The sequence below is a fragment of the Pleurodeles waltl genome, chromosome 5 (assembly GCF_031143425.1).
Source record: "Pleurodeles waltl isolate 20211129_DDA chromosome 5, aPleWal1.hap1.20221129, whole genome shotgun sequence".
Taxonomy (NCBI): Eukaryota; Metazoa; Chordata; class Amphibia; order Caudata; family Salamandridae; genus Pleurodeles; species Pleurodeles waltl.
In genome coordinates, this window is record NC_090444.1 from 360,529,529 (window position 1) to 360,543,531 (window position 14,003).

The 14,003-nt window shown below is 40.5% G+C and overlaps 1 protein-coding gene across 4 annotated transcripts in view; it reads right to left on the bottom strand.

Moving 5' to 3' along the window:
- The window catches only part of MACROD2 (mono-ADP ribosylhydrolase 2), a 5,612,477-nt gene that overhangs the window by 5,444,027 nt on the left and 154,447 nt on the right, over positions 1 to 14,003 (bottom strand). For 3 of the 4 annotated variants that reach the window (XM_069234098.1, XM_069234096.1, XM_069234099.1), the window contains exon 3: positions 4,442 to 4,552. In XM_069234098.1, the coding sequence (XP_069090199.1) occupies positions 4,442 to 4,552 (111 nt within the window). The remainder of the gene's footprint in view (positions 1 to 4,441; positions 4,553 to 14,003) is intronic. The other variant, XM_069234097.1, reaches the window with a different exon arrangement.

The following is a 14,003-nucleotide window of genomic DNA, read 5'->3' on the forward strand; positions in this document are numbered from 1 at the left end:
GCTACTAACCATGCCAGCTGCCCACAATACTTGTAGCGCTCTATATCACGAGGGAGATAACTGGTTTTATTGAGACTGTCGGTTGGCCGAACAAGACTAATCAGCGCAATCAAGCAAAAAAATGTTGCCCAAGTTAGTAATCTGCGGACTCTGTATAAGTAGATGCAGGACATGGCATGAAGGACTGAGAGGAGGAAAGATGGAGACTTATGAAGGTCGCCTGGGAACGCAGGTATTCCAAATCCTTCTGGCTTATGGTAAGCAAAAGAAACCAAAGGGGAGTTCCCACAACTGGCAATAACATCCAGCCTCAGGCTGGCTCCAACATTTCAATTCCCTCTATAATGTTGAAAGGTAATTCGCAACCACCTTTGCCCCCTTACTCATATTCCAGCCAAATACCATCTATTGGGGTGGTTTGTTCAACCTGGGAGACATCCAAGAAGCAATAAATAACATAGTACGTCTGCAAGCTGCTGGCCCAGATGGTATTTCCAATTACCTTTCTCCACAACATTGACAAATGGGCAGAGTACATTCTCCTTCTATCCAATGCAACTGCAAGGGGAGCCCCCATTCCCGAGTTATGGAGATGTGCAGAGGTAATAACCATCTACAAGAAAGGCGATAGGTCTCTACCGCCAACTATAGGCCTATAAGCCTTATTGCTACAGTGCGAAAGGTATTATGCCATGCCCTGCTATAAAAAATACATGACTGGATCTCTGAGACTAACATCTTGTCACCACTCCAGGCCGGCTTTAGGTCCAAAACAAGCACCATAATTCAGGTGTTTCGGTTTCTGCTCCTGTACTGGAAGGTTGCAGTGACAGGGAAGGGGAGTCTCTACTTAGTCTTTATAGACTATAAATCTGCCTTCGACCTGGTCCCCAAAGGCAAACTCTGCGAGGTCCTCAACAAGATGGGAATGCCCTCAGGGCTCCTGGCCTTAATCATTCGATTACAAACAGCCAATTTCGCAAAAGTACGTTGGGGGAACGTAACAGACCCGATCAAGGTAGTCAGGGTCATTCAACAGGGTTGCGTACTAGCTCCAAGTCTCTTTTCCCTATATCTGAACCAGGTCGTCCAACACCTCACATTGCAGCCCTCTGATGCACCAACCCTAGGCAACAAAAAGATCACAAGACTTCTGTTCACAGACGAAACCCTGAAAGTAACCAAAACACTCAAGGGCCTCCAATCCTCACTGAACCGATTTGACGACTTCTGCTCCAAGAGAGGCTTAGAAATAAACACCTCCAAAACCAAGTTCATGGTCACTAACCCTCACAGATCATACAGAGGGAACCTGTCCCTATGTGGTTCTAAATTAGAACGAGTTACCACCTTTGAATATTTGGGGATCAAATGATCAGACTCAATATCCTGGAAAACACACATTAATTCTACATCATTAAAAGTTAGCCAGCTGGTGAGGGTCCTTCTAAGGGAGCACCATGCATCCACTTAGCGCAGCACTTTACGGGGCCGAACTCTGGGGCTTAGAGGATGTAAAGGAGCTTACCTGAACAGAAAATATGTTCATGAGAAAGCTCACCTCCCTGGCTCGAGTACCCAGCTTCTTCCTCTGCATTTGGATCTGGACTGCAAACCATTAGCTACAATAGTTGGTCTTAGACCGTTGCTGTTTTGGAGGAGAATCCTGACAACCCCCGAACTTTCTTCTTATGCCAACGCATTCAGGGAAGTTTGTTCTTTAGATACCTCCAACAAGATCCAGTGGATCAACTCAGCCAAGTCATTAGTGATCCCCATTGGATTGGGAGACTCATGCAACTCCTCATACACAGGGTCACCCCCGACCAAAGAAAGAGTGAAGTCTTGTTACTGGGAGTGGGTAACTCAGCCTATATCTCGCTCACTCTCATTAGGGCGACTAACTAGCGAGTTCCTGGACTTCAAGTCTACCTGGCTCCATTTTAGATCCGACTGACAGGAAGCTCTACATGCAATTCATATTTGGTTCCCTCCCTCTTAAAACTTTCACCAACAGATGGCAGAATAGGGCCCCTACCAATAAGTCATGTCCCAGCTGCAACCCGTTTCAGAAGTCAACCACCCATGTCTTCTTCATATGCCCATCCTACACTCCTCTACGTAGGAAATGGCTTTCTCCAACCTGCAAACAGCTGGGGACCCGGAATCATGCTGCAGCCATAAGGATTCTAAAATCAGACTCTAGTCTGCCTGTTGCCATTGAAGTTGCCAAATTCCTCAGCGGAATGTGGTGCAGTAGAAGGAAACTGGTCAAAATTGCCTAGCTCCTATGTTCCTGAAGCCTTACTTGCATGTTCCACTGTATTTTGGAACTGATTTTGTTTGATTATATTGCTCTCTACTCATCATTTTTATTTATTTTAAAGCAGAGTTCTATATTACGATTCTTAACTTACTATTTATAGTGGTGCTATGTGACTTTTACGGCACTGGTTGCCGAAACAAAGTTTTATACTTGTTTTGTATGATGTCTAAACTCCTTCCTTTCAATTTGAGTTGTGTTTTAGAATACATTTGGGGCCTTAAAAAACAATATAAAGACATCACACGTATCGCAGATGCTTATAAGCGGCTTTCAACATACTTTTGGCAGAAGATATTCGACAGAAACATTTCATATATCTTTATCGCATATTTCCCTTCAATGTGGCGCTATAAAAAAAGCCAGTAGCAAAATATTCATGTTCTAAAGGCTGCATTAAAAGGGTTCTCCTCCTTGCATATCTGTACTCGCAATGAAATAGGATGAAAGGTGCCATTAACATAGGGGAACTGCACAAAGGCTGCAACTATAGTTCTTGAAACTGTCACTTACCAACCCTACTGAACAGATGATCATATTTAGCTACTTAATTTTGTAAACAAAGAAAAAAAAGGTTCTCTTTGAAGAAATCACAGCATCTCACCCAAAAACTCTCAATGAACTGAGAGCAAAGAAAAGCAGTGACAAGAGCATCACGTTGCACACTTTCTACCTCTGGATAAAGACCTGCAACTGATACGTCAACATAGACAGCTGGTGACTATGCTTAAATACGAATATTGGGTTCATTTCTACATTGATGTTTAAAATAGAAAAGAACAATCATGTATAGTTACATTTACCCGAGTGCATGATGAATAGTTCACCAAAATGCAGTTCCCAGATGGAGCACTGGACCTCACAGAGACCCAGCTATTGCTTGTACGCTTCAATTAATAAATGTATTAAAGCCTTGTTAAGTAAAACAAAAAGATTAATTTGCAGTGGAAATTGTGTGTGAGCAGATGCAGGAAACCACAGTAGTCTTCCAGTGCAGTAGGAAAGGTAGGCTTCAGCACCAGGCAGGAAACCTGCTGCTCCCTGGTACATAATACATGATTTTAAGGTATGGACCATTACTGAACAAGACAGGTATGCACCTTACCTTCTCGGACGGACAGCTAGAAATATGCATCACCAAGTTTCATTTAGTAAAATACAAAATGCAATAAACAACTCCAATTGTTATTTTAGGCTCAGGAACACAAGATAACCATAAATGCTTAGTAACATTGCAAAATTAACTTTTGTCGAGAAGAAATCTGGCCAGTTAAAACAGAACCAATCCATGAGTCGCAAATAAAGAATCCTTTAACAGAATAACATGTAATCTATAGCCCACAGTAACAGAAAGTGATATTTTATCCTAATTACAACTGTTTATTTTTCCATTTGAACATAGTATACACGATCCATTCGACAAGTCATACATTGATGAATTTTCTCCATGAAATTTGACAAAGTGACTTCGTGAACAATGAAAAAGCTGCATTTATATGATTCTGGCAGTCTCGGTATGGTGAATCAAATTCATTTGTCCTATCCATATTAAGAACCTATATGGGTGCATTCCTAAAGACCAGTCATGTATTATAAGCATAATTTCTTCTAAACTGGAGATTTTGCCTTGAATTAATTTCAAATGCAGGCAATGTTACACAAATTAATCTCAAAATTTACCATTTGCTACTTTTATCCTTTTACTAGCTATGTATCCCCATAAGTCAATATTAACTTCACACACATTGTTTAGCTCGACAGCCTTTGGCTGGCAAATTAAGACCTTCAATAGCGATCTGAAGCAAAGACCAATCGAGTTGACTACCAAAGAAATTTGCTATCTTGAACTAAAAAAAACAAAAAACAAAAAAAACGAAACCACCTTCAAGTTAAAGCTGAAAGCTCCATCAAGAAACAACAACCAGTAGGTCATGTTCACAACAAACAAATATATGCATTAACATCAGAAAAGCAGTTGTGACAATGCATTGTGAACTTCAATTACATTTCTAGACCATGGCCCATCAAGTTCTTTCTCGGATAGGCATCCTCAAAAGGAAAAGCAAGTAACAGCGTTAAAAAAAAAATGTATATTTCAAAAAGGAAAAATAAACGTACCCGCATTAACAATGGCATCTATCTCGAGTAACGTTATGTCCCCTCTATACAGAGAAACCTTTTCGCTCAATCTTCTCTTCAGTGGTACATGTTCCACAGAGTCTTCCTCTGCTGTGGAAGAAAACAAAGAAGAAAACTAAAGTACAGTGTATTGTGATCATTTAATTTCTATTTCATAGACTTCCAATATCTCTATGTTGTCGTATACAACGTATGGCGGTAAAACCACAAGAACCTGTTACAAATTACTGTGCATCACACAACAATAAATGGCTAAGGACCAACATTCATTCAAACAAAAATCACAAAATACTCCCAGGGCCAGGAACTAATGTTCCAGACTGGTGTTAGAGTGTGAAAATTACTAAGAAAATTGCGTGATTAACTGATGGAAAAATGTGCGTTTAAAATTGCAAGGCTGAAATAAAAATGAGGCCTACAATGATAACTGACCGGGATATTTCGAAAATGTAAATCAATCACTGTCTAATAAAATATATTTTATGTTTTACTAACAGAGTAATGGAAAAATAATAATTACATGTTCAGAAATCAAGTTTCAGTTTTATGAAATGTTGTACACTGCAGTTTTACTGCATTTTTTAAAAGGCCTATGTTAAGCTAATTCAGAATGAAATAATGTGATGCTTAGAAAATGCTGATGACAGTGGAAAGTTTTCTGTTCTTTCTGAAACATCCTGTGTGATGATCTACTGTCTGAGAGAGATGATCTGGTGGTGTATATTTTGATACATTTATTAGTTCCTGTTAGATAGTGTTCCACAGAAAACAATGGCTTTCAGTAGTTTTCTGTAGTTTGAAACATTTTATTTCTGCAAACGGAAACTGGTGACAGTGAAAGGAGCTGAACCAATGAGGGAGAAAAAGAACACGAGAATTGCAACATGAAGAACCTTGCTTTAGTTTTAATTGGTTCTGTCCTAACCACCCCATAGTCTGACCAATGGTAGAGTAGCTGGTTATTGTCTGGGACTTTAATATATCAATATTTAGGTGATGTCAGGAGACTTATTCTTTCTTGCTGAAGCTCAGACTTGAGGAGATTCCGCTTTGTCGTTTGCTGTGTTCAGATGTGCTTTTATTTCTGCCAGTGAAATAATGTGCTGTGTGCCACTTACAGTTCAGATGCATTAATGCCAAATATTAATGAAATGTTCCCATATATGTCACTGTCCACTGAAGTGGACCGTGAAGATGCTCCACTGAAGAAGGCTTTGCTGCCTGCAGAACCCATTAAGGAGAAGTATAACAGTGTGCACATTTGTCATTCTTGCACGTTTTCATGTTTTTCTCTTCTAGAAACCCAACAGCTATTTTTGCTAGCGCCATAGATAGGTGTTTTTAAAATTAATTTTTGTCTTCTTTTTGCGTGAAGTCCAATATGCTTAATCTAATTACAGTAATAGAATGTCACATTCTGAATTTGGCTGTGCAAATAACTGATTGTGAATAATACATCAGTGTTAACTCAATGTATTCAATTTCAACAGTGCATATGACATTGCAGTTATTCTATATTGTGTTTCTTGAGTGCCTAATGATTCATATTCTGTCAAAGCTGAGATTCTTTAGAAGGTTTGTTCAACCTGTGTTATTCATGTATCTTTATAATTTGATTTCGAGTTTCATTTACGTGATCTTAGCACTACTAATCTAAAGGGCAATAAATGTCTGAACTTTACTAAACTGGTATGGTGATTCATGGCCAAATAGGCCGTGGTGCGTATAAATTACTGACTCTGATGTTGATTAATGATGGTATTGTTTGGTTTTGTTTATTGTTAACTTTGTTTTGTTCAGAGCCAAACACTCACACCATCTGAGTCCAAAGGTTCATTTGCCCTTATGAGGGTAGATGGTTGTTTACCCTTACGTGTCCCCTTATAAAATAAATTATCAAAAAAAATATAAGGTAGGACGCGCCCACACTGGCACCACACAAAATAATTTCTGCTTACAGGAAGAAAACCATTGGTGGCACTACTTTCTCTGTTCAAGGTTCAAAACTATGAAATTACTTTCCTGCAAATATCACAGCCTCTGAGAATCACTTAGCAAGCAGAAGAATGTTAAAACCCCAATTATGCTAGATATAATTCAACAAAGAATCCACAAGAATTTAATTTCTGGTTACAGACAGATACTTTTTCAGAACTACCCATGATCAATGAAGACCAAAATCAGCAGAACCCCATTACAAACAACCCTTAACATTAGGGACAACCACATTCCCTTAGACACATACCACCACCATGCAACTGTCATAAACAAACAAGTGACGGAATGACCAATGCAAGCCCGAATGATTGTCTTCTCCTTAAAATTTTACCAGACAAACTGAAAGGACATCCTTTCTGAACAAAACTTGGTACCTTATTTTAAGAACAAGTTAAAAGGTAAAACAACTTCAATCACCTTAAATAACTATGTAAAAAAAAAAAAAAAAAACAGGTTGTATCAACACTATCAATAGTTAAAAGGAACACCACAGACACATCACCTGCCCACAAGTAATACAACTTTCAATCTTTCTTTATACTATGCATACTTAACCAGATTGCATCCTATTTCATTATCCTTGACCCATAAGAAAATTAACCTGATATATGGCTAGCGATTATTTTCTTTTCCTTCCTAGTACTCGATCACATTCCAGCCAGCCTTACTTTCTATATTGAATTTCAGGAAACTAACCATACCTCTCCTTACAATTCATAACCACTTCTGCAATATTTAACCTCTCCTAGCCCATCTCCTCATCCTACACTCATACAATCATAAATTCCCCTCTGTGTAACTTCTTCTTGCAATCTGACAATATCTAACCTCTTCAACCATATTCACTTATCCCGGTTTCCGCTTGTATGAACTTGCACTAATAATCACACCTCACTATTATTATATTAATCCACCAATAGAAACTAGAGGAAATGTTTCAAACAAATTCCTCAGAGCACAACAGTAATCTACGAATATAAACAGTGATAAATTAAAGGGTGACTCGCCATCTTTGGATTTCAGAGTAATTTGTTACCCACCACAAAATGTTTCATCAGAGGTAGTAAGGTCTACATAAATGCAATTATAAGACAATGCAGTCCAGAAAGGCTTCTAGACAGACACGTTAGGTTGAGCACCAGTCTGGTTGCGGAGTTCTGGACGATCTGTAGTCTTCTTGGGTTGGTTGGTGATTCTTGTATAGAGAGCATTCCTGTAGTCCAGTATGTTGGTGATCAGTGCTTGGGTGATGGTCTTCTTCATCTTGTTTGTTAGCCACCTGTAGATCTCTGTCTGCATCCTCTGTCTGTGGAAAGAGGAGGTGGTGTAGACCTGGGTGGACATGCTCAATTTGCTGTCAATAATGATCCTGAGGATGTTTGATTGTGGTCTGGGGGTGTGAGTGGGTCTGAGGTCTGCAGGAAACCAGGCAGAGACCCATGGTGAAATATCTTTCCTGAAGATCACCACTTCAGTCTTGTTCATTTTCAGCTTCAGGCAGCTGAACTGCATTGAGTTGGCTACTTCAGTCATGCAGGAGTAAACGTTGCTTGTGCTGGGTTTTTGTACGAGGTTCAGTATCAATTGCCCAATGTCGAGCGCAAAGGTGACATTTGTCAGTCAAGTAATGTAGATGATGAAAAGGGTGGGGCTGAGTGAGAAACCCTGCAAGAATCCAAATAAGAGTTCCCCGGTTTCTGAATAGTATAACGGAATGCTGACTGTTTGGGTTATTTTGGTGAGAAAGATGCAGATCCATTGGGGCACAGGTCCTTGCATGCCAGTCTCATCATGTTGTCTGGTCTGATCAGGATAGGAGACTGTGTTGAAGACTGCTGACAGGTAAAGTAGAATGGTCTGTTGAGGATAATCCAGGATGTCATCTACTGCTGCGATGAGGGCTGTCTTTGTACTTTGGTAAGAATCTGTATTGTGTAGCATTGAGGAGATAGCATATGTTGATGTTTTGTTTCAGACTCTGGCTGTGTCTGGTAGGAGAGAGACTGGATGATAGTTTGCAAACTTGGCTAGGTATGCTCAGGGCTTCTTAAGGAGGGCGTTGATCGCTGCACTGTTCTAAGCTTACAGTAAGTTGGCTCTGTTGTTGGGGGTGTTGATGATGAGAATAAGGACTCCACTGATTGGGGTCGAACCTTTATTAAGGGTGATAAGAGGCCAATATCTGACAGGGCCACAGAGTAGATGGTCTTCATGATTTTTGTGGTTTCCTCTCTGATGAGGGTGTTCCATGTGGTCAGAATGTAGTCTTTGTCAGGTACCCGTAGACTCGGTACAAGGTTGCTAAGGTCTGGTTGCAGGTCAAAGTTGCTGCATACGGCTGTGATTCTGTTGAAGAAAAAGTGTGACATTGTTGCACACTGATATTTGAGTGTCAAATGAAACTATGATTTCCAACCAGATCCCCAAATGTCTAGGCACTTGGGTCGATTAGGGAGCAGGCCCCAATTTTACTGGTCATCAAGAAGATGACCAGACTGATGTAGATTTTCTGTAAAGTAGCATTTTGTATAAGATGCTGCTCAGTTTTAAGATTTAGCAGTTGTTGATTATCCAGAGATCAACTGCTGAAACGCCGTTAGCAGAAGGCCAGGCAAGCAGACATCTAGTTGTCAGGCAGGAAACGATCAATTAGGTGACATCGACATAAGATAAGATTTTGAAGCCAAAAGATTTTACAAAGACCCTAAAAGTATACTAAATATAGTTGGGCTTAAGGTGGAACCCCGCAGAACACTTTGGGCTACTTTGGTGGCTTCAGAAGAGTTTGGGGGAATGGACACCAATTGGATTATTTTTTAAAGAAAATATTCCAACCATGTTTGTGTAGTCTGGCAAGCAAAATGGGATGAGCGACTATATAAGGGTTTTTTTAGTTTCCTTTGACACTCAAATATCAGATGTAGTTGCCTCCCCTGTTTCCTCTGACTCAAAATGTTTCTGATGCTCCCAGAATCTTGCAGGAAAACTGTAGTGCACACCTTAGTTATGAAAAAAACGGACTACAGCAATTTACTATAACTGGACATTCCTAAATTGAAGATACACAAACTCCAGATAATCAAAAACATGACTGTCCGTTTAATTTTTAACCTATCTTCTGGTGGTCGAACATTAGTAGACCTAAAAAGTGTTCAGAGGTGACAAAAAGATGCTTTTTCTAAACAGGCTACTTAGTTTTCTGCACCCTCAAAAGCATGAGGGGCAAACTACTGCAACTATTGACTATCTCAAGTCTTACATCCCCAGGAGGCATCTTAAATCCTCCTCAGCCAAGGTGGTTTGTACTCCCTCCATAAAAGTATTCTTGCACTAGTGTCAGATCTTTCACTTTTCTGATGTCCAAATTCTTGAACTCTCTCCTCGAGCTCTGCCAAACCCTATAAGAATACACTTATAGATCTAAACTTAAAAGCCTTGTCTTCCAATAATAGTCTCTTTGAGGTTCCCCCAGTCTGTCAGAATTGACTCCCGAGGGCCACGATACCCTACTTTAGGGTGATAGTGTGCTTTATAAAATTTCAGTCATTCATTGTAGGTAAATATGCATCCTAATTGACAAGGCACAAATTTTTAGGCTCCAATAGAAATATGAGGACCGAGTGGGTAGATGCCTACTTAATGTGGGAACTACACTATACAGACATACTACCATCATCAACATGTATGGTCCCAAAGTTGACTTGCCTGGATTCTAGGTTAAAATATTTGCAATATTGCAGGAAAATACAGGCAGGCAGGAACTGCTGCCTTGGAGGAGACCTGAACAGGCAATGAAGACCCTAACACAAGTGATGGATATACTCAACTTAACAGACTTGCAACAGCTAAGACAAAAGTCAGTTGCACATGAAAAATGCAATAGGGGCACCCACACTCTCAATGCTTTTAAAGGTACATGGGCCTCTTGGAGCCAATTCTGTTGATATTAGATGGTGAAGTCTCTTTCACATTTTCGTGGCATGATCCACCATTGGCTTATTTGTCCCACCTTGACAAGACAATACTTTCAAGGCAGCCTTAACCTCATAGCAAGGGAGTTCAGAATAAGTGGCAATGAATAAGTGTAGGATGCAGAATATTTTTAAAACCGTCTTTCTGTAAAACAAAGGAATTACCTTTAATCAGAGGGTACACAGGGCAGGGTTGAATTGTTTTTTGGGATTAAGAGTGAGAATTTAGGTTTGAATCTTAATTTAATTCTTTGCGTGCCAACATGTTTCAACCCCTACACAAGGTTGCATTGGCTCCTGGACCTTCATTAGGGCAAGTTGTAGCCCCTACTGTCCATGTTCCATCTTTCTACGTGCAAGAAGGAAAAAAGGACCAAATTATACAGCATGGTTGACTAACGTTTGCAGCATAATGCTCCACATTCTGTGATAGTATCAGTTCATTATTTTGTCGTTTTAACACAAGTTAACAATGTGTGGACTAAGGTTTCACCTCATTAGTACCAGTTTAACTCACAAATACAGCAATAAACATAAACAAATGTACCAGTGAACCTTCACAAAGAGCCTTCTGCTTTGAAGGGAATATGTGTTTAAGCGTTTTCTATAACTTGATTTGTTCGAGCTAAAAACATATTTTTCTTGTTTAAGTCTGTAAATTATTTAGCAGATAATGGATTATGTAAGAAATGTGGCAAATCCATTACTATGTGAAAAATGCAGTAAAATTGCATAATTCCAGTGACCCAGAGTATAGGTAGCCCGTAATTTCATTTGATAAGTAAACTGAAATCCATTACTGTCACACACCCATAGAGAGTGACAGTCTAAATGTGTTACACTCATGAATTTACAGGAAACACACAACAAATGTGAGCAAGATGTGAACATACTATTATTGTGTATCCACATACCCTAATTTTTAGGGCTCAATGACCCAATGATCTCAGAGGTGGAAAACATCTTAAGTCACACTTGGAATAGTCAAAGTAACACATTCTTATATCCTAATCACTACATAGTAGTCATTGATATCAGAGCGGAAAGGAGAGCATTCATCGTGGCTGATAGGAGACAGGGATCTGGCACTGCTCAAGCCCCTTAATGTACCAATGTGTGTGTATGGTAGATGAGAGTCATTTAATAAAATCAGTTTTTTTCTTTTTTCAGTCTATGGTTTTGCATACAAGATTACACAAAACAATCATATACATAAAAAAATTCTAAATCTTGATTAGGAATGTTGTCATTAGTTAATTCTAAAAGGCCATGAACTTTTATTCATGCTTGTTTGTTTTTGGGATCTATTAGAGGCAATGCATGTGCATGGTCTTGTTGTGCCTTGGGTTTCCTGTTGGAACAGAAAAGTCCCTTGCATGATGATGATTGTGCACCCCTGCCCCGAGTGCCCCAGCTGTAAAGATGTCTGGATCACTGATGCTGTTTTTTTTTTTTGTCAGTGGCAAATATAAATCATGTGTATGCGTCATGATTAGGCCTGTCTCGGGGACGGACGTCTTTTTGGACTGGGAAGGGCTTCCAAAGAGCTACCCTCATAGTCGTGAAAGGCTACTAAGTGTGGCAGCAGTTAATCAACACAAGCGCAGTTGGGGGTAGCATAATGCGTAGTGATCAGTAGGAGAGAACAGGCCTTTTTACCTGCCTTATTTTAGTGAGGCCAACAGGCTGATTTAAAGTGTGGCTACTGTGTGCTTAACTCACCCTTGGCCTACATCTGTTTGGTGTGCAATGCTGCACAGTGCAGGTGTTTTGTACATGTGCTGGGTGTATGTGGGCCTGTGAATGGTACAATGCAAGGACAGTGCAATACTTTGCAGTGCAAGAATGTTATATGCATGTGGAGGGAATATGTGCCTGTGAATGCTACAGTACATGACGGATTCTGGGTTCCATCTTGGGAGACCCCATGCTAACAGGAGGTACATGAGGTGGTAGAAGAATCCCCCAGGCAGATATGTGGATTGCTACATTCCTTTTAACTGGGTGAGAAGCCCTGGGTCACATGACTGGATGGCTCAGTGTCGGAGTTTGTTTATTGCTTCCCGATACTAACACAAAAGAGGGCTTAGGTGTGGACAGGATGGGTCATCCTAGCAAGAAGGATGGGAGATGCCCTACCAAGCACCACTTATATTTCAAAGGGCTTTGCCATACTACTCTCACAAAGGAATCTGACACCAGGCCTGAGCTGTCTTTTGTCACCCCAGACAGTCTAGAGACTTGATAGGGTAAGGGAGAGAACTTTCCAGAGAAAGATTTGAGTCTAGGACAGGGACTTCCCCACACACCAAGGGTGGCACCAGGGATAAATTCTGGACCTCCAGAGCCACTTATCAGACCAATACTAGACCTGTGGACATTACAGAAGGACTGACCTGCTGCTGAGGACCGCCTTGCTGTCTGAGAAGGAAGACTGGACCTGTTCACCTTCATCCCAGGCTAACCTTAATGACTCCAAGGGTCAGTTGTCTGACCTCCTCTGTAAGCTACATGGGTAATAACAAGCTCCTGAGGCCTTCCTTCAAATGCCCAGCTGACCTGCCACACTGGACCTGCCTAAGTACTGCTACCTCTACTGGAGGACTGGACTGAAGAATTATCAGTGTGCAATGTGTAAGGAGTTGTAGCTTTCTTGTTACAAATGGGCTCTTCGAAGCCCAAGGGCACTGCAAGTCTAACAGGATACTAGAGATGCTAGGCATAGCTTCCAGAAGGCTGAAATAGGGGACTGACTAACGGACACAGATTAAAGCCCTGAGAATTAAATACATAGGGAACGCTCCTGTGCAGTGTATGATCTACGTCCCACCACGTTCCTGATGAGCAATTTGGGAAATAGCATCTCAGGTTCCAGTATCTGGGACTCCTACTTCTCTACTGCTGTGGTATGACGACCTTATTGAAGTGTGAGGACTGAGATACTGCCATTTATTGGGGAGTTTGAATTAATTTGTGGAGTTTTGAGCATCTATGTGAATATTAGTTATATCTGATATCACTCTTTAGAATAAACGCATAAAAAAAATAGCACACAGGGGTAGTTATCTTCTGTCCATGCAGGAAACGCTGCAACCTGACACCTGTCACAGCAGAGGTATTGGTGTGCCTCTTATGACAAAACAAGGACCTAGGACCCCCGGTGTCAGGTTTGTTAAACAATCAAACCATCTCCTATTAAAGAGCACACCAGCTCCATATATCGAGGCTTCTCGACAATCCGAAATAGTATGACTAGACCATTTAAAGTAGGCCCACTTCCTCTGGTCAACAAGTATTAATATATCCTGGGCTGAAGGTTTGTGCTCTAGATTCATCTGTGTTTGGTCACCACAAAATGGTAATGCTTCAGCAGCTTTAAAAGATTTGCTGTTCTTAGCAGCATTGGTGGAAGTTCACATTTTGCATTCAGATAATGGGCTGTCTTTCATCACAAAAGTCTTTGGAGAAATTCTGCCTGCTCTTACGGTGGTAGATGTGTGTTTCATATCCCCCCAGATTATCATCTAATGCAATAGTAAAGAGTGCAAATGACACACTAAATCAAACTCCGA